The sequence below is a fragment of the Pantherophis guttatus genome, chromosome 2 (genome assembly GCF_059756535.1).
Source record: "Pantherophis guttatus breed Tessera chromosome 2, ASM5975653v1, whole genome shotgun sequence".
NCBI classification, from domain to species: domain Eukaryota; kingdom Metazoa; phylum Chordata; class Lepidosauria; order Squamata; family Colubridae; genus Pantherophis; species Pantherophis guttatus.
In genome coordinates, this window is record NC_142064.1 from 247391161 (window position 1) to 247413386 (window position 22226).

At 37.5% G+C, this 22226-nt stretch overlaps 1 protein-coding gene across 3 annotated transcripts in view; it reads left to right on the forward strand.

Moving 5' to 3' along the window:
- The first annotated feature begins 735 nt into the window (after positions 1-735).
- CFAP20DC (CFAP20 domain containing) overlaps positions 736-22226 on the forward strand; it is a 156700-nt gene continuing 135209 nt past the window's right edge. For 2 of the 3 annotated variants that reach the window (XM_034408787.3, XM_087887997.1), the window contains exons 1-4: positions 736-1183; positions 12276-12347; positions 18490-18579; positions 20355-20448. In XM_034408787.3, the coding sequence (XP_034264678.1) occupies positions 12327-12347; positions 18490-18579; positions 20355-20448 (205 nt within the window). In that variant the 5' untranslated portion in view covers positions 736-1183; positions 12276-12326. Of the gene's footprint in view, positions 1184-12275; positions 12348-18489; positions 18600-20354; positions 20449-22226 lie in introns of all 3 variants that reach the window. The other variant, XM_034408789.2, reaches the window with a different exon arrangement.

Genomic DNA, 22226 nt, shown 5'->3' on the forward strand with positions numbered 1-22226 from the left:
ACTCAAGGCAGCTTACAATGCATCCTTCCCCCAGGAGTGAGGAGGGAATGGAGATTTTGCAATATCCTTCCTCTGGAGTGGGGTGGGAACGGAGATTTTGCAGTATCCTTCCCTTACACGCCCACCAAGCCATGCTCACAGAACCGGTAGTAAAAAAAATTGGATTTCACCACTGCTATCCTATCTATCTTACTTATCTACCTTATCTACCTATCTATCTACCTATCTATCCTATCTACCTTATCTATCTACCTACCTACCCTATCCTATCTACCTACCTTATCTATCTATCTATCTATCTGTCTGTCTGTCTGTCTGTCTGTCTGTCTGTCTGTCTGTCTGTCTGTCCTATTTACCTATCTACCTACCTGCCTGCCTACCTACCTAACCTATCCTATCCACCTTATCTACCTACCTACCTACCCTATCTACCTATTCTATCTACCTACCTAACCTATCCTATCTACCTTATCTATTTACGTACCTACCTACCCTATCCCATCTATCTACCCTATCCTATTTACCTATCCTATCTATCATCTATCTACCCTATATACCTATCTCCCTCTCTATCCTATTTAGTACCTACCTACCTACCTATCCAATCCATCCCATCCCATTCATCCATCTACCCTATCCTACCTATCTGGTGGAGGGCAAAGAGCAACCTTCCCCAACCGGGTGCCCTCTCCTTGGCCTGCAACTCTTAACAAACTGTACTGCGGGCCTTTCCCCGCACTCAGAGATGCTCAAGAGCCCCGGCTCCGAAGCAGAGACGCAGTTTTCTCCCTCGCCGCTTGCAGGGCAGTGTCACCATGGCAGCCCAAACACAAGGCAAGCGGCTCCGCCGGCTTCTCGCGCGTCTCGTGGCGGGACTTGGCGGCGCTCGGGCCGCAGAAGGGAGCGCAGCCATAGCAGTTCTCGGTGCGGGAATTGGGTCGCTGCGGATTCCTTCCCTCGCTGCTTCAAGGGCCTCTTTCCCGCCATCTTGACCCGCGGGGTGCAGCGCCCGTGGGTATCTTTGGGGAGCGCGGGCGGATGGGCGCGCACGTCTCCGCCGGACTCTGGTCCGCCGTCCTACCTGCGGGGAGGCCTTGAGGCCAGCTAGGCTGGGTAAAGAAGCTCAAGTTTCTCCCCCGCGGCCTTGGCCTCTTTCATGGCTTCTTCCCTCGCCGCCGCGCAGGTAAGGCCCTCTGGGTCGCTCTCTTGTCTCTCCTCCAGGGCGCAACTTTGGGCACGCTTAACTGCCCGGCAGCCGCCTTAAACCCAGTCAAATAGGAAGGGGTCGATGCAGTGGAAAAGCAGTGGCTTTTTTTTTTTATCGTTAGGGATAACCGTGACGTGGTGGATGAAAAGGATGTAAAGCTCGAAAAAGTTGCTGTTTCTTCGGTCTTCTTGGCGCAAGAAAGTGCCTTGGGGTTTTTTTCTCGCTGCAGGTGCAGCTTACAACCCAGCCGGGGCGCTTCCCCCGGGGCGCAGCCGCCTAAGATGGAGGGACGGGGCCGGCCCAGCTTGAGGCGGTGGGGCGGCGATGGAAAGTCTTTTTAAGATCAAATACGCAGTAGCCTTATTTTGCACCGAAAGGAAGTGTACACCGTTAAGTGTAAAAGCTGGGAGAGGCCCTTAAGAAATAAAACGCCACGCTAGAAAACGACAGGTGCGTTAGAATTGAAATGAGCCTGTTTGGGTTTTTAACGCCTTGGTTTGTGGCTTTTTAACAGCCCCATATCATCCAGAACGAGACGAAATGGCCTACTTTGCAACCGATCAAGCCGAATTTAGTACAATAGTTAAAAAGACTAGTAGGCCTTAATGAAATAAAAGGGGGGAAAACCCCCACCTCCCTTGCGAACTGATTTTAGAAATCATTCTGGAGTGCCAACTTCTCAGCCAAACTAACTAAAGTTGCTGGTTTTTTATCTATCTATCTATCTATCTATCCATCCATCCATCCATCCAATCCTATCCTATCCTATCCTATCCTATCCTATCCTATCCTATCCTATCCTATCCTATCCTATCCTATCCTAACCTAACCTAACCTAACCTAACCTAACCTAACCTAACCTAACCTAACCTAACCTAACCTTATCTGTCTATCTATCTATCTATCTATCTATCTATCTATCTATCTATCTATCTATCCTATCCTATCCTATCCTATCCTATCCTATCCTATCCTATCCTATCCTAACCTAACCTAACCTAACCTAACCTAACCTAACCTAACCTAACCTAACCTTATCTATCTATCTATCTATCTATCTATCTATCTATCTATCTATCTATCCTAACCTAACCTAACCTAACCTAACCTAACCTAACCTAACCTAACCTAACCTAACCTAACCTAACCTAACCTATCTGCCTGCCTGCCTGTCTGTCTGTCTACCCACCCACCCACTCACCTCTGGTAAAAAAAAGGATTGGTAATATCCACCACCAACCCCCCCCCCCCCCCCACACACACACCTAATTTATAATTCGAAATTAATATTTTGGAGAAATGGTCAGAACCACCAACCAATGAAAACCTGCAATCATAAACACTGCTAGACTGCAATGTTTCTCAAACTTGGCAACTTTAAAACTTGTGGACTTCAGCTCTCATAATTCCTCAGCCAGCAAGCTGGGGAAGCAAGGTGGCTGGGGAGTTCTGGGAGTTGAACTACACAATTCTTGCCAGATTTGCTAAACAGTGAGCTAGAAGTCCCAAAGGTGCTTTTTCAAGAGGCAACTTCGTCTTTGGATTTTTTAAAAAGACGTTTCGCTTCTCATCCAAGAAGCTTCTTCAGCTCTGACTTGATGGTGGGGAGCTGAAGAAGCTTCTTGGATGAGAAGTGAAAAGTCTTCAGAGAAAAACCAGAAAGTCCAGTTACCTCTTCTCTTTAATGATCAGAACTAAGTACAAGTACTCCTCAACTTCCAACCATTCAGTGACTGTTCAAAGTTACAGCAGCACTAAAAAAAAGTGCTTTAGAACTATTTTTCATACTTAACGACTGTTGCAGCATGTCATGGTCATGTGATAAAAATTCAGCTTAGCAACTGACTTATATTTATGACAATTGCAGTATCCTGAGTTCATGTGATCACCTTTTGCAACGTTCTAACAAGCTAAGTCAATGGGGAAGCCAGATTCACAACACAGGTAATACAAAGTGCTACTAACTTAACAACTGCAATGATTCACTTAAAAACAGTGGCAATAAAGGTCCTAAAATGGGGCAAAATTCACTTCACAACTCTCACTTAGCAAGAGAAATTTTGGTTGTAATCCTACGTCAAGGACTACCTGTGCTACGTTACAGTCTTGCAAATATGACATAAGAATTTTTTTTTTTTTTTAAAAAAGGGATCTTATTCCTAGTTGCTGACTTCTATGTTTTATGTGTAAAGAGTAATTGCATTTTATCGCACAAGCCATTTGGAGGGAGGAGGGGAAGTAAAACTGTTAGGTGTACAAGACTGATCTTTATCTTCTTCATTTTAGGACAACTTTCACCCTTCCAGGAAGAGCAACATAGATTATTCACACACTGTCAGGGAGGAAAGTCAGTGTAGATTATGCAGAAGTATGGGCTGCTCAGCATCTTTATTGAAATTGAAGAACTATTACTGAATGCTTTGTAACCTTCCAAAATGACCCAGTGCCTTTTTTACTGGAATTAAGGCTTTCTTGAAGCAAAATGTGCATGACAGTGAAGTCACCTGATCTTGCACATTTTATCTTGAAATTAATTGGATTTAATTGAGTTCAGTAAGGTTTAGCTTCCAGCAATGTTTCTTATTGACCAGCAAGAAAGAAAAACCCTAAAATTTTGACTCTCTCTGACATAGTAGCAATTAAATAAATCAACATTGAAGTTTTTATAAAGACAGAGGGAGAGACAAACAGTTACCTACCAATATTTGTTGATCAAGCTAATTAAATTTTTAAAAGCGCAGCAGTACTAATTACCCTAAGTAAAGCTTAGAATGTACAGTATAGAGCAATTCCAATTTATGGTATAATGTATAACTTATTTATTCAAACACCTGCTTAGTTGTGGATGTGCATAAAAATACATTGGTATTTATTGAGAAGAAATGCTTCTGGTCTCAAAGTATAGCAACTCTTTACTATTCATTTAAGCAAGCTTCGTGCACAAGGTTTCGTGCACAAAGCTTTCAAGGCTTTTTTCAGGCTTCGTTCACAAGGCTTTCACTGATTAAACTGAATATAAATTTAGAAGTAGCAATAACTTTTTCTCAGGTTCAAGATGAAGTTAGGCCTCTTAAAGAGCAGGGAAGTACTGGCCTTGCATGAACATTTATTCTCAATCATTTCAAAATGTGCACAACTCTAATTCGCATACAGTGGATCTTTCCACAGTTAAACTCATCCAGGGCCGGATTTTCCTATAGGCTAACTAGGCTTCAGCCTAGGGCCTCAAGATCAAGAGGGGGCCTCAAAATCAAGAGGGGCCTACATTCAAATTGTTAGCAAAATTAAAATTATACTTTCACTATAGGTGAAAGGGCCTCATAAGTGGAATAGCCTAGGGCCTCTTTTCATCTAAATCCGGCCCTGAACTCATCATATAAGTGCTATTATACAAATCCTATTTTGTTCTCTTGGATTATTCCCTGGTGAGCAAATAGGTAGATATGTATGTATAGTTATATGAGAGGATGCCTCGTAAAATATAGGGGCATGTACAAGTAATAGCATATACGATTACACTGGATTCATATATTATGCTGTGTCTAAACCAAACCAACTACAATCAAATAGGCAAAGCCAACATCAAAGTTCAATGACTTTTATCTTGTCAAACTTTTATAATACATTTTTTCCCCAAGAAAAAGTTGTGTTTACTTCAGTCAAGTTTCTTCTACGTTACTTAAGATACCAACCCTAGCTAAAATAACTGCAGAAATTATTCTTTCCCTACTCCCCATTGTGCACTGATGTCTTTAGGCAGCTATTTTACATTAAAAAGCAGTGGAATTGCCATATTAAAACCTAGTTTATACACCGCATATTATCTTTCCTGCATTATGACATATTGATGTGTTATAAAATTGTCAACTTCATTTCTACTGTACTATTGCTGTGACATAAAGTTGTCATTGCTTTATTGGATGTAAATATATAGTGTTAACAATGAAACTGAACAGTAAGACTTTCTGCATAACTGCAGTTAAAAATACTAGAATTTGTGGATTTTAAGAGTTCAAAGTTGGCTATATTGCATTTGATATCCTTATAATTATACATATACTAAGTTGACATGTAGCTTAGTAAAAAGATCTACACTAAGAAAATTATAGTGTTAATATATTTGCACCTAATATATTTATGCTTAATTTTAAAAAGCATTATTCAGTCTTAAGCTTTAAAAGTTAGAAGAAGCAGAGGTAATTGGTGTAATTTCAGTATTACCCTCTTAATGTGAGTTAAATTGTGCTTATCACAGATTCTCGGTCTTTATAAAAAGTGTGAATTTAAAAGCAAGTTTTATTATTTGTAATGTTTTAAAATATTTTCTATAAATTATCAGATAAGAAAAAATAGATGACTTTATTTTCTCAGTGAAAATTTGTAGTTACTGGAGAAATGGAATAATAGGAACAATAAATGTTATGCTTGTATTATATATCACAATAATTATGCATACCATATATGGGTGGCAAAAATCTAGAAGGCCACTATATTGCAGCAATTACTTAGAATTTTCCATAGCATTTTGCTACCATATAGTCTTCATCTGCCATGTAATCTCAAATCTCTCAGCCATGCCATCATGCTAACTGGGAGTATCTGTGCTTCCAGCAATAAAGAGGGGTATTTATAATCTATATCATGATGGAGAATATATACTTCCTTATTTATTTCTATAGCATGATTAATATACCAAATGCACAGAAAAATATTCTATTTTAATCCTATTAATACCAAGGCTGCAAACTGCTTAAATTTACTTCAGAAATCACTAGCTTTGATTAAATTTCAGGAAAAGGTTTTGCTATAAAATTTTAATGTAGAGGTTGGTGTTTTTTTTTTTGTTTTTTTTTTTTCAAGACTAAAGCGTAAGATTTAAGTTTATGTATTTTTAAATGAATTATTTGGAAGAAAAGCCATATTAATGTCTAGAGTTCTTTTAGCCCCAAGTAACAAGTAATTTGCTTGTAGCTTGCAAATTAAAAAGTCCTATTTCACTGCATTTACTGCATCCTCCGGGTACCAGCCACTGGCCCTGTTCAGGGTGATCTAGCCCCTGCTAGTTGAAGAGAGATTGGTAGAGCCTCTTTATGGTAGCTGTGAGGACTATTTTCAGTTTGCAATGGATAAAATCATTCAGACTTGCTCTGAGTTGGAGTCCAGCTGGGCGAGTCCTACGGAGGTGTCATCCTCTGTTCTGAAGGAGGTGATTGAGGGAGAAGTCTTATGTGTTATGTAGGATGAGTTGAAGCACATCAATGCTGAAGAAGTGGAAAACATTAGAGCTTTTGTATAGTTCTATTTGTAGAATTGGGTCCCTCCTGCATGATAGTTAAGATTCCGAGGGAGGGGAAATGTCAGTGGATTTGTGTGGTTGTAAATACCTCTTTGAGACAGCGGGTACTGCCGCCAGCTCTGAAAGGTGGCCTTGGAGGAAGCAGAGTATTTGGACCCCTTTCAGTCAGGATTCAGACTGGGGTATACTACAGTACTGAGATAACTTTGGTTGTGCTTGTTGATAATCTTTGGCAGTGATATGTCCATCCTGCCTCTCCTTGGTGACTTTTGATACCATCAACCATGGAATCTATTTGGCCTGGCAGTGGCTCATGGGCTGGAAATGGGGGCATTGTTTTCCTCCTTCTTCTGGGTTAGTTCCAGTCAGGGTTAAAAGTCTTAGGCCTCTGTTTTTCAGGAAGCCTCAAGGTTTCCCCTCTTCTTTTGCCACATCTATATGAAGCTGCTGGATGAGATCAACCACCAATACAGGATGAAACACCATTAATATACTAATAATATCCAGTTGTACATTCCAGCCATCGAATTGAAGCTGTCAAGAGTCTGTCCCAAAGACTGGAGGTTGTGAAGGACTGGATGACATGTCATTAACAACAGTCACAGTTTAGAATTCTGGTTCTGTTTCCTCCATATACAATACAACAGTGATTCCCACCTCCAGGCCATGGACCAGTTACCAGTCCATGGCCTGTTAGGGACCAGGCTGCCTGCAGCAAGCAAGCAAAATTTCATCTGCACATCCATCCATGGAAGACAATTTTCCCCCCAAAATTGGTCCCTGGTACCAGAAAGTTGGGGACCGCTGCAGTACAGGAATAGTAATAGCAGACTTATATACCACCCCATAGTGCTTTACAGCACTCTCTAAGCAGTTTATAATGTCAGCATATTGCCCCCAACTACCGACCTCGGAAGGATGGAAGGCTGTGTCAACCTTGAGCCCATCAGACGTAGCTTTTTCTCCAGGCATTTGGGTCCTAGTGATTTCAGTTGTTTAGTTATCATGTTCGGTTGCCATTTTATGTACTGCATTTTTTTTAACATTCGGTTTTTTGTGTATATGTATATGGTTTATTGCCTTTTTTTGTTGTTGTTGAACACTGTCAGAATCATATTGTTTTGGGCAGCTCTGTAAATCCTATGAATAAATAAACAAAGCTGTTCCCTCTCAAGTACTTGATTAAAGCTGGTGTTGATTTTTTTTTGTTAAAGCATATATATGCTTATATTTATTAGTCTATAGTTGTATAAACATGAATACAAAATTGATTTGCAGACTCCCTGATACCTAACATTTCAGGACTTTTATTTTGGTAAAAAGTGCTTCTGATCCAGAAGAACACGGTGAAGTTATGTCACCTTGAATTTTAAATGCTTCTAGTTTTTAGCATATTTTTCAAATAAATCGGCAGCTTTTGACATCTTTATAGGATGCTATAAAGTAGCCATTTGCTCATTTTTCAACCAAGGCTGGGAAAAAAACATACAATTTTATTGCCCTAAAAAGTATGTACTTTTAATATAGCACATGAGCCTAACTGGGAATATAGAATCTGCCATACTGTAGTTAATATAAAATTAACGGGACAGTGTTTAAAGCCGTGTCCCACTGAAAGACATTTTTACTTTCTGAAATTCAGATTTCTACTCCCAGACATGATTCATAGTCCAACCTATCTGTATATTAAGTTTTTAATTTATGGGTTCTATAATGTTTCTGAAATGGAAAACCAGGTAACATCATCAAAGGATTTAAGCTATCATATCAACATAGCAAAAGAGAGCCAGTTTGGTCTAGTGGTTAAGGCAACAGGCTAGAAACCAGAGGACTATTGAGTTCTAGTCCTACCTTAGGCATGAAAGCCAGATGGGTAACTTTGGACCAGTCCCTCTCTTTCAGACCAACCCATCTCACAATGTTGTGGTAGGGAAAATAGGAGAAGAAAAGTGTATTAGGTACGCTCTCCACCTTGAGTTATTTATAAAAATTATTTATTTATTTATTTATTTATTTATTTATTTATTTATTTATTTATTTATTTAAATTTGTATACCGCCCTTCTCCTAGTGGACTCAGGGCGGTAAACAGCCAGAACTAAAACACATGCCAATACAAAATTTAAAATTATTAAAAGAATTACATAACTGGCCCAATTTAAAACAATTCAATTAAAACCCAATGACAATTTAAAAACTAAAAAACTAAAAAAGACTAAAAAAGGGGGAGGGGGTTCACGCCAGCCCTGCTTGATGGAAAAGAAAAGTTTTCACGGTACGGCGAAAGACCCGGAGATCCGATATCCTTCGTATCTCCGGGGGCAAATCGTTCCAGAGGGCAGGAGCTGCCACAGAGAAGGCCCTCCCCCTGGAGGGAGCCGACATTGCCTGGCTGACGGCACCCTGAGGAGTCCCTCTCTGTGGGCGCGTACTGGTCAGTAATAAAGGCAGGATAAAAAAATATGCATTACACTTTTTGTCAAGAAGGCAGTGATACTCAGAAAAGAGGAGGATGGCTATCTATATAATACTGAAACTTAAGTTATCATGACTTTTAAAGGAAGGAAAGGAAGGAAGGAAGGAAGGATGGAAGGAAGGAAAGGAAGGAAGGAAGGAAGGAAGGAAGGAAGGAAGGAAGGAAGGAAGGAAGGAAGGAGCCCTGGTCATGCTTGAGAATGGGCAGGGATTCTGCAGGGTGCCACTGCTCAGTGTAAAAGGCTGACATTTGTTCTACATGCATATACTTTCATAATGTTGATGTTTCCTGGGTTTCCATAATTTTCATAGATAATGATTCTGCCATTTATTGGCTTACAAGAAGTTCATAATTTACAAGCATTTGTTTAGTGACCGTTCAAAGTTACAATGGCATTGAAAAAAGTGGAATGAACATTTTTCACACTTAAGATCATTGAAGCATCCCCGTGGTCACGTGGTGGCAACTAGCATGCTTTATTTATTTATTTATTCAAATTTCTATACCGCCCTTCTCCTTTCGGACTCAGGGCGGTGAACAGCCAGAAATAAAACATTTTGTATACAAAAGTTAGAATAAATTTAAAATAATTAAATAAATTTGGCCCATTAATTTAAAACATTCCAATTAAAAGCCATATCAAAATTTATTAAAACCAATCATAAAATCAGGACAGCCCGGCTAACTGAAAAAAATAGGTTTTGAGGGCCCAACGAAAAGTCCGGAGGTCTGGGATCACTCATATCTCTGGGGGTAGATTGTTCCAGAGGGTGGGTGCTACCACAGAGAAGGCTCTCCCCCTGGGGGTTGCCAGCCGACATTGCCTGGCCGACGGCACCCTGAGGAGGCCCTCTCTGTGGGAGCGAACTGGCCGGTGGGAGGCAATTGGTGGCAGGAGGCGGTCCGGTAGATACCCCGGCCCTAAGCCATGGAGTGCTTTAAAGGTGATCACCAACACCTTGAAGTGCACTCGGAAGTCCACCGGGAGCCAATGCAGCTCGCGCAGGAGAGGAGTCACATGGGAGCGCCCGGTCGCTCCCATAATCCCCCGCGCGGCTGCATTCTGCACCAGTTGGAGCCTCCGGGTGCACCCCAAGGGGAGCCCCATATAGAGAGCGTTACAATAGTCCAGACGAGAGGTGACGAGCGCTTGAGTAGGGAGTCCCGATCCAGAAAGGGGCGCAACTGGCGTATCAGGCGAACCTGATAGAAGGCCCCCCTGGCCACGGCCATCGTATGCCCTTCTAAAGACAGCCGTGCATCCAGGAGGACACCCAAGTTGCGGGCCCTTTCCGTGGGGGCCAATGATTCGCCCCCAATAACCAGCCAGAAAGTCAAGTTGAAGGAGTGAGTGGTCAGACCATGACAAGGGTTCGATGCCTATATCCCCTATATCAAGGCCACTCAACCACTGACCAGAGATAAAAACTAAGTCCAGAGTGTATCCACCCATGTGAGTAGGGCCGTGAATTACTTGAGTCAGGTCCATGGCCGTCATGGAAGCCATGAACTCCCGAGCTACCTCAGACGTTTCACCGACAGATGGCAGGTTAAAATCCCCCATGACTAGAAGTCTGGGGGTATCAACCGCCACCTGTTGAAGGTTAGATTGTTCTGGGGTCATGTGATCACCTTTTGCAACCTTCTGACAAGCAAAGTCAATGGAGATGCCAGATTCACTTAACAAACATATTACTGCAGTTACTTAACAACTGCAGTGATTGACTTAACAACTGTGGCAAGAAGGGGCAAAATTCCTGTAACAACTGTCTTGCTTAGCAATGAACATTTTGAGCTCAGTTGTGGTCATAAGTCAAGAACTATCCGTACTAGATAACCTGCACACCTTTAAGTCATCATTCCAGACATATTTCCATACATAAATAGAGAAACAAAAAAATGGGAATGACCTCCGACTTCCTGCCAACTTCCTTATTGAATTTCTTTGTAGAAAGCTGACAAGGAGCATCAGAAATCTTCCTTCCTTCCTTCCTTCCTTCCTTCCTTCCTTCCTTCCTTCCTTCCTTCCTTCCTTCCTTCCTTCCAGCATGATGACAAGTTTTACCACTGTATAAATAGTCATCCTCATCCTTTCTGGGTCTCTCTCCCAGTCCATTCCTTCAGATTAGACAAGTGACTTCATTATATTAACAATTTGAGTTAATGTGGCCTAATCCAATCTGAATCTGAATCTAAAATAGTTCTACAGAACCATTACAAGATAATTGTTAATTAAAAAGTTAACTCGATTTTTTTTTCTCTACCTGTGTTTGATGGTGTAATCTGGGTTTTCGTTTGTTTGTTCTGGTTTTGTTGGTTTTTTTTACACTGAGTATTTCAGTTCAGGCAGGCATTTGTGACCAAAGTTACCATATTTTGGAGACAATGAAAGTTACATGTATGGCTTTTTGTAGCCTTTCGTGGTAATGTATTCATCCATTCCGGTCATCACTTCAAGCTACATTTTTATGAATTTATAAGTGTGCATTAATAAATATAAATCAAGTTGTAGCTTTTACGTGAATATAATGAATTTTCCTATATTTAACTTCCAGGCAAAGATTATGATAAGGAGTAGATGGATTGCATATTGCTCTACATATGCACAAATATTTTATATGTGGAAGTGAAGTGGTGCCTTTAAGGAATTTGCATTCAGGCTTGATCTTCTCCATCCCCCCTCCCTAGAGAAAGAAAGATATTTTGTTTGGGAATCAAATGAGATAATGTGATAGTCACAAATTCTTTGAAGTTCCATGGCTTCTTCTCTAAATAACCTCCTTTGTAAAATAAATGCTTATGTATTCCAATCCTGAAAGTGTATTTTTCCATAAATAAACGGTGTAGTAAGTAGTAGAAAGAAATATGTTTGACTAGAATCAAAGAAGCAGGAAATAAGTAAAAAATACTTCTGTTCAAATGTTCATAACATTCTTTAATAGGATTTAATTAAAGTGATTTAGTACTTTTCAGTCATGTTATCTTTTAATGTATCTTAGAATTTACCATTTACATATGCAATACAAACATTACATATATTGCTATTTAACTCATTATAGTCTAAATCATTTAGTACTAATATAATATAGAGTGATCGGAGATGGACTGTATACAAAACCAGGTGAACGTATTAGCAAAACTAACCAGAATACAGCAGGTTCAAAATTAAAAAAAAACACTTTTATTTAATGTTAGAGAATAGTAGTAGTAATAATCAACACTTGAAATACATTCCTTTTTTGTTTTTAGTTAAACCATATGTGAAATCTGACATATTTTTTTCCTCCTAACTTTTAGAAGAACCAAATTGCTTGCTGATGCATTGAAATCATTTGATCAGTTGCTAAAATGTTCAAAAATGAGTATCAGGTAAGGGAGAAATATTTCTGTTGTTTTGTCCTTATTTAGAAAGAAATGAAAAAAGATACTAGCATTGCAGTAGTATGTAATATTGAGTGAAAAGTCCTTAGATATATAAATATTCTCTATTTGTCTCTTTTTTGAAAACTTGAATAGGTGTCTCCAAATTTTTAACTGCTTATAATTGGTTTTTGTCACTCTCAACCTTATCTACTTTTTTATCTGATCTGAAAACTTGAAAAAAAAAAAGACAAGATTACAATCAGGAAGTAATTAACATTATGGATGACATTGCAGATATAAAATCTTTGACAGTGCATTCCAGGCAGAATTCCTGTTACTTTTCAACTATTCATTTAATAAAAAATTATATGCTTGACACTCTTAGTACACATTGTATATAAACTGCATATTCATAAGATATTACGTTTTTCCCTTGTCTTAGAAGAATTAAAGATGGAGACAATAACCACCATAGGGTAGTGAATAGAATGGTAGATTCAAAATCACCTTGATCACAAAATCCAATGTATGACTTTGAGTTGGTCAATCTCTATAAGTGTAATCAGTCTTACGGGGTTGTTATAAAGATGGAAGAAATGTACTATATTCTGCCTTGCATTCCTTAAGAGAAAGAGGAAATAGTGGTCTGCTAAATAGCTTTTAGCATACCCAGCAACTGCCACAGAATGAAGAACTGCCAAGTGGGTCGGCTCTTCATAATTCCTCTCTGGACAAGAAGAGGATTTGAAATTACCCATAAATACTCCAGACAGTAGCTCCTCACTTAGAAACTGCAGGATAGCCATCTCTGGTGAGTTTAGAGTTATGAGAGAAGAAAGAATAGCCATCTTTTCCCTCAAACTGTGATTGGCACCTTCAAAAGGACACTGGGTTCACATACTTCCTTTTCTCATCACTTTTGGAAATTGCTTCTTAACAGTTTTCTGCTATTAGGAACCTTTGTATTGCCATGTTTAATAGCACTGGGTGAATTTCCTTCAATCTTTAGTGAAAGAAGTTTTAAATGCAAATGTAAGGACTTAAAAATTATTTTGTAATAAACAGCAAAAGTTTGAGTAAAACTTTGATTTTTGAAAACAGATTAAGGGTGGATTTGAAATAAGGTTTTGGAATACATTATAAGAATCCTTTCCATGGAAAAAGGCTTTTGTTTTGAAATCTCTTAAAGAAACAGAATAAGACTTTGAAGGTTGGACACTGGAGGAAACCAGAAGGAACTAAAGATAACAATTAAAGGAGACAGACATTTAAATTTGACTTACAGAATAGAAGAAAAGATTTTAACATTCAGCATATCAAATGATATTTTTGAATAATAGGTTCAGAAATTAAATTTAATATATAAATAGAGTTTACAAAATGTTAAGGAAGAGCAACAAGTTTTACTGAACAAGACTGTAATTGATTTGAAAGTGGACTTAAAATGACAGGCTGCAAGAATGACATGGTAAAAGAGCCACACAGGACATGTAAAAGAAATCAGCTGATGTCTTAATAATTAAAAAGGGATATACAAATAACAAATCAAAAGAGTTTCCATTTTTTTCTGAACTTTTATTTATTTATTTATTTATCGAATTTCTATACCGCCCTACTCCCGAAGGACTCAGGGCGGTGAACAGCCAAGATAAAATACAGATAATACAAATATTAAAAATCCCTTAAAATTATTAAATATTTTGGCCGAAACACAGATTAAAACACCCAATTTATAAAATCACGAATTAAAAAATTTAAAAGAGGAGAGTTAGGCCAGGCCAACCTGCTGAAATAGAAAAGTTTTGAGAGCACGGCAAAACGTGCGCAGGTCCGGGATTTTATTTTGATATTTTTTTCATTCTTTTCTGTTTTAGTTTATATTAGTTTTATTTTTGTAATTGTATTTTTTAATAAAATTACTAGGAAAAAACAAATAATATTTTTCCAATGTATTATTCTCTGTCTGAATTATAAAGTTTGTGGATATAGGTTTGGCAGCATATTTTCAGGTTGGATTGTAATATGGTAAAAGCTAATAGAAATATTTTCTGGAGAGTCCAAAAAATGACATAGCCACATATGATAGATAATTGATGTGGCTGGATAGACATTGGGGATGGCAGTGCGAGAAAGTTGGAATTCTTTAATTTGGACCTTTTGGGCTCAAGGGATGGACTCAGTGGCTTAAATTATCCCTTCCAACTTTACGGAATACAAACATTTAGGGAATTTATATATTTAATAGCTAAATAAATAAAAATAAACTTTTCCAGTATCAAAGGAATTTCTGCAGAGGACTCCAAAATCTTTAGAGTACACAGCTTGTTTTGAGGAGACTTTTTATCCCTTTTTGTCACTTTATGTGAGCTTGAAGTGGGTTCTAAAATATTTCAATCTCCTACCATATGAATTGCAGGTAAAATCCAATCTGACACTGATAATTGGCAGTGGTTGTGATCTTATTTGTATTTCAGATTGAATCCCACTCCTATATATTAGAGTGGTAGAAATAGCAGGACTGGTTTATCCTAGCTTTTTTATTAAGTGGGATTGATCATAGTTGATAGCCTTCAGATTAGATTATGGTAATGAGTTTATACTGAAGAATATTCAGTTCATCTAAAAAGCTACAGTTACTGGGACTTGGTATATAGAACATATTATTCCAAGTTATTTTTTCTCAACATGAAAAGTTATATAGTGATTAAATAATAAGTGCCAAATGTATTCATTCCCTTTTTTTTTCAAAACTCAATGCAAAGTGTTGGTTTCACAAATTGTAAAACTAAATACCCAATTTTCTACATACAAACAGTTTAAGAGTTAATATTAAAAACCAACATAAAGTATAGAACAATATGACCAACTCAGAAATGTTGTATTCTGCAGAATTTTAAAATATTCAATGTGTTTTGGATATGGCATTCTGGACAACACAGTTTATTTCAGGGTTTGAATTATCCCAGGATATCTCGGTTTACTTTACAAATGATTTACATCTGTAAATTGCAGAACCACCCTAAGAATGTCCAGAAGGGGAAAAAAATGTTCAGGACTTTTCTGGAATAGTCTGTTCCCAAATGAGTGAGCTTTGCACATCCTTAGTTATATCTCTATAACAATTTATATTGTAAAAAAAAATCCTAACATACAGTTAGTTGTCAGTCCCAAATAATGATCAACACTTTTATTCAGATGTGCATATAATAATGTCCAACAAAACAGCAACAAAAATCACAAACCCTCCATACTATTCAATACATACTATACTTCTCATTGCTACTCCCTTTCAAGATAAGCAGTTTCTTGCTCAGCATAGAAAATGAGAAGGAAATCGTAAACACATGAGATAAGAGGAAAGGAAATAGAGCAGAATCTAATTTATACCAACACAGTTTGCTTTACCACTATATGTCTCTATTCTTACCAACCCTTCCTTCCTTCCTTCTACCACAGCTTCATACACGTTCCTCTTTAAAATGCTCACTTCTTTCTCTTTGAGGATCTCATCAATTGTATGCCACCCTCCACAGGGTTTTTGTTCTCCTTGCTTTGAAGAAACTCATCTTTCACATATCAGTTTTTGCAATTTGATGCTCAATCATTTTGTCTGCATGCCTAACCCACACCAACAAACGTCTTTCATATTGATCACTCGAGTTTATATTCAAACCACGTTCATTTATCAGCCACTCTCCGCCTTCTTTGTTAACTTAATTTTTAGATTCATATTCCACGCTGCATACAATCTTTCCAACATTCACTGCAAGTTATTGCGGCTCTCATCCAACAATAAAGCATCGTTTGCATTCACAGCTCCAACAACACAGCTCTAATGTCCCTACAGTTCTTAAACATTAAACATAATTACATTAAACCATCAAGTGGCCATCAGAAATCCTAGTCTTACTTCCTTCACAAATCCAAAATATTTATTAAGCATGCCATTTATTCCCATAACAACTTCTTATCAAATAATGCTCTTGAAGATTTATTATTTCCTTATGCTTTGGACTGGGCATTAGATGAACCTGTTTTTTTTTAAAGGGTTTAATTGTGCAGAGTGGCCTGAGTGAGACATGCTTTTTTCCTTGCTGTTTTCATCTTTTTTGGTGTATTGAATTGAATGAGAGATTAGTTACCCAAGTCACACTACCAATTGAGCACCCAATAAATCTGTATTTTTTTCATTCACTTCTACTATTTTTCTTTTTACATTGAGGAACAATAATACATTCCTCCAACTGTCAGACTTCATACAAATGTTAAACAAGTCACACTACTACTCTATAAGCAAATCATATCCATATTTAACATTATATTATCCACCCCTGCAGCCTTATTGCTTTTCAATATTCTCACGTCTTATGACTTTCATCTTCTTTTTTCTTGGATACTAACATTTACAGCATTCATTTCAGTTCCAGTCTTTGATGTATATCAGTGCCATGCTAACCTCTAAAATGTTTCTTCCAACATTCCCTCACTTCAATATCATCACCAGTGATTTCATTATTTTAATTTTTGATTTTGTTCATTCTCTTAGATGCTCCTTGTTCAACCCTTTTCACTCTCCAAACTCTTTCTCATTTCCATCAAAATTCTCCATTTTCTCACTCTTCTAAGCGTAACCATTCCTCTCAATAAATTATCTGCAGTTGTCTTTTTCTCTTTGTACACATGGTATGTCTTTTTCTCGTCCTCATTTTTGCTGTTGCCATTCGGTATGCATATTTTTCTCATCTGCAGCCTCTTTCAGTTCATTATTCTACCAAGCATCTTTTTAATGCTCCCTATTAGCATAATTTCACATTTCTATGGCAGTCTGTAACATAATTCTTTTCTATTACAAGCAATTTCAGCATCACCTTTCATTACATTACTGTTGCCATATTATTTTTATTATTTTTTCTTGTCCTGTATGCACTATTTTTTCCTTCCTTCTCTTCTTTCTTTCTTTTCTTTCTTTCTTCCTTCCTTTCTTTTTCTTTCTCCCTTTTTTCTCTCTCTCTTGTTCTTTCTTTCTCACTTTCTCTTTCTCCCTTCCTTCCTTCCTCTTTCTTTCTTTTTTTTCTTTCTTTCTTTCTTTCTCTTTCTCTCTATGTCTCTATCTATCTATCTTTCTTTTTTCTTTCTCCTTTCTTTCTCTCTCTTTCTTTCTTTTCACAGTTTGATCAGTTAAACTTCCAAATAATGATCTGCTCCACATTCTGTACCTCTTATTGTCCTTATGTCCCGTATCGCTCAGTCTTTCATTATAAACAATCAGTAAGTCATTATTTGGCCTTCTTTTCTTTTCCATATCTTTGCTCACTAGATGGCACTGTTTCACAGAAGGGACCTGGAGCATGGGACACTGTTAGATCTAGTGCAATGGACTGACACAGTGGGGTATAGGCAGTTCTGCAAATAACCAGGTCCTGTATCATGCAGCACTTTAGGATTATAGATTTATAGGTAACCCCAGCACCTTAAAATAATATGTTCTATTTAGGTAAAGGTAAAGGTAAAGATTCCCCTCATCCATATGTGCTAGTCATTCCCGACTCTAGGGGGCGGTGCTCATCTCCGTTTCAAAGCCGAATAGCCAGCACTGTCCGAAGACGTCTCCGTGGTCATGTGGCCGGCATGACTAAACGCCAAAGGTGCACGGAACGCTGTTACCTTCCCACCAAAGATGGTCCCTATTTTTCTACTTGCATTTTTTACATGCTTTCGAACTGCTAGGTTGGCAGAAGCTGGAACAAGTGACGGGAGCTCACCCTGTTACACGGCACTAGGGATTTGAACCGCTGAACTGCCAACCTTTTGATCGACAAGCTCAGCGTCTTAGCCACTGAGCCACCGCGTCCCTTATGTTCTATATAGAGAGCCCCAATTAATTCCGACTAGGTGAAGTTTTTGGGCACTTTCCAAAGGCAACTACATTACAATACAAGAAAAGTTACTGCAACATAATCCATTTACTTCAGAAAAGATTACATCTACTGTAATAGATGTTACCAGTTGAGCATCCAGATGAAATAAGCTTATAATGAGACTTCATATTCACTATAAGAATGAATATGGAATGGGTGTACTTACGAATTAAGTATTACACTTGATTTCTTATGACAATGGGACAGATTCTTTCTTTTTTTAATTGCAGGGTGGCCCATTTGTTGAAATCTTCAGTGCTCAAGGCAAGAACACTGGGACCAAATGGAAAATTTCTGGCAATCCTTCAGTTATAGGGAAAGTATGTTTTGGAAAGAAATGGTAAAAGCTTGATTATAAAGTATAGAGCTTAATTTTTTTTTTCTTTAAAAAAACATGAAAGCTTTTGAGTAAAGTGACAAAATTAGTGGACCAGAGGAATGCTGTCAGTATTATTTACTTGGACTTCAGTAAAGCATTTGATAAAGTAGACCATAACCTACTACTAGATAAAGTAGAAAAATGTGGGTTAGACAGCATCACCACCAGATGGATTCGTAACTGGCTCTAGAAAGAGTGCAGAGAAGAGCAACAAAGATGATTAGGGGACTGGAGGCTAAAACATATGAAGAACGGTTGCAGGAACTGGGTATGTCTAGTTTAATAAAAAGGACTAGGGGAGACACGATAGCAGTGTTCCCATATCTCAGGGGCTGCCACAAAGATGAGGGAGTCAAGCTCTTCTCCAAAGCACCTGAGGGCAGGAGAAGAAGCAATGGGTGGAAACTAATCAAGGAGAGAAGCAATTTAGAACTAAGGAGAAATTTCCTGATAGTTAAAACAATTAATCAGTGGAACAACTTGCCTGCGGAAGTTGTGAATGCTCCAATTTTTAAGAAGATGTTGGATAACCATTTGTCTGAAGTGGTGTAGGTTTTCCTGCCTAAGCAGGGGAGTTGGACTAAAAAACCTCCAAGGTCCCTTCCAATGCTGTTATTCTATTCTATTCTATTAAAAAAATTATCTCTATCATTCCTTTCATCAGAGCAGAATAACTGAGAACAGGAAATACTATTTGATGCCTACAAGCAGATAAAACTTGCTGTATTTAAGATCTTCAATGTTTTTGTTTCTGTAAGTTTTGAATATATTTTGGCGGGGTGGTGGTATAAATATTTATTTTTATTTGGTAAATTTATATAACCACCCATGTCATAGACAGCATATAACACTGTGCAGTATACAAGATAAAGATATTTATTTGTTTGTTTCTTTATGTTTACTAAATAATAAAACAAACTTTTAGTCTATTAAGAAAATGAAGATCTCTAGTCAGGAAATATATTGATTAGGACTAAATAAAATAATTTGGGGCATGTTTTCAAGATACCTGGTAAATTCCAGGCTTTTTCACAAAATAAGAGATATAGAGGAGGAGGATGGAAGGAAGGTGGTTACTGATATCCTCATCAAGCCTACATGGTCAGCATCTTAAATAAATTATTCACTCCTAAATATAGTTTAAGTTTTAGTTTCACTTACTTAAACTAATTGCATGAAACTGCTCAGACTTTTCTTGATATGGATAAAATGGTGAAGCAAGCAACTGTTTTAATATGGCAGGTTGCTGTCAAGACAGAAAAACCAATAAAATAAATATGGTAAATGTTAGTGAAATGAAGGATGATGTTTTGACATACTAAGTGGAAGATGGCCCTGACATCCTAACTGCAAAGCCATTTTTCACAAGAAAGAGTTATTTTTACTGGATCCTGTGTGCATTTTCAGAAGTATGCTACACTGGGTAGTGAATTTAACATATATTAACTTCTAACATCAGAGTACAGGCTTTGCATTGATTCCATTTAATACTCCAGCTTTCCATTTGTATTAGACTTATAGAATACCATTTAAGCGTAGTGGCAATTCCTGACCTAAACCAAACATCACTCACCTTAACAGTTACAAAGTATGAATGTGGCTAACCATTTCCGTCGTAGGCAAATAGGCATTATGACTAATAAATCCTGCAGATTATGTGTTTATTCAGCTGCGTGAGATATTTTGATGATGACACACTTTTTGTTGGTTTGTTAGGAATATGATAAGGAAGTGAAAGGTTTCGTCTTTGTGCTGGAAGGAAGCGGTCAAACCAACAAGATGCAGCTTCCAAAAGAAACTAAGCAAACTCGTAAGTGTACAAGTATTATAAAATGTCATAAAACATATTAGACTGTATGATGTTTTCAGAGCAAGTCGTGCGCAAAGTATATTAATAGGAACAAAACATCCCTTTATGAAGCTTCAAAGCAGCCTTGCCCTTCCGAAGACTCATGAAGCTGTTCCCCAGTCGTATGTTTCACTAAATGAATTGTCTGTTCAAGCACACAAACAGGAAGATAGCTGGAAAGTGCTTTCCGAGCAGCTACACAATCATTCCAAAGGTCGTAGTTGTGTTAAACGCTTCTTGCAGAATTATTTTGATTACACAAATGTGTTTGTGAAGCAGCTGTTTCTAGTGCTATTCACAGCCCTAGCTGTTAATTAAGTTAGCATTGGATTATCTGAATAATAGTTGGCTAGTTACAGTTTTAGCTGTATTTCTTCAGCACTAAAGTTAAAAAGGAAAGAAAAAATAGAGTGAGACCTTTTAGAGCATATTGAATCTTCCCTGAATTTTAGGGGTGGTTTGGCAATTTCCAGTTTCTCTGGAACGTTTAATTTTTGAATTGGTACGTCTCTAGTACATGTATATATCACTTTTATATTGTCAAAGAGATTTTCATTTTTTTTTCTTTGAATACTTTTTCAGGGATTGTTAAATTGATAGAGCAAACAATGAAGTAATATCATCCTAAAGATGTAGTTAAACGTGATGAATATTCTTTCAATTTCACCTAACATTATCTATTATTTTCATCAGCAAGAATCAAAAAATATTTTATACCTATAAGATGAGTCCAGATTGCTTCAATTGTAGGGATATTCTAATGCTACATAACATTTCATAAACTTGCATTCTCAACTAAATACAATAACTAAATTCTTTGGGAGCTACCCTTGGTATTTCCATTTGTCATATAATCTATCAAGCATTACTTAACTTTTATATCCATACATGATGGAAGCCTGCTGCTAAATCAGTATGTCTATGCTGAAAACCTTGAAGTTCACCAAGGCCATAAAAACATTAGAAAGCAAACACTTGTTCTTAGGTTAAGCACTTAAACACACTGAAGCCAAAGGTTCATATACTGTCCTTCCAAATACTAGAAGAGAAGAAATTTTCATCACAAAACAATAATATAGTTTTTAAGGCTTGACATTCAGTAACCATTGTGCATAAAGACTTCTCCATAAATTATAAGGATTAGGTCATTCTTAAAAAGGCTATTCTTACTACACAACTCCCAAAATGTTTTCCATGGCAAAGCATTTGCTTCAGCTCCTGTATCAAATTTAAATTTTACTTCAATCTACTTTTACACGAAATCAGTAAACCATCAGTAAACCAAAAAGGAAAAGCTTTTTAAGTTAATTATAAATAGATGTAGAATCTAATAATTCTCCATTAAACAAGTTGCTTATATCTAATCACAAACACTATATTGTTTTTCATTACTATGCAGTGACCTGATTTACATGCTTTAAGACTTTTTCTGCCCTATTTATGACAAGATTTTCTCAAATGCAAAACAATTCCAAGGCTAATTTACTGTCCCACTACAGAGACCCAGACTTATTCAGTTTTGATTACTGCTGCCTTTAGCATGTAATTTCTCAGATCTAAAAACATTTATAGGAGCCTTTTTCCATTTCTTTCCAATGATTGTTACTATCTGCCACTTCTTGGTGGATATTCATCTAATTGTACTTATCTTGAAATGGCTTTTGGTTATTTCAACTGCATAGGATATATTAATTCCCCACCACCACCATTCGATCTTCAAAAGGCTTTCCTATATTTTT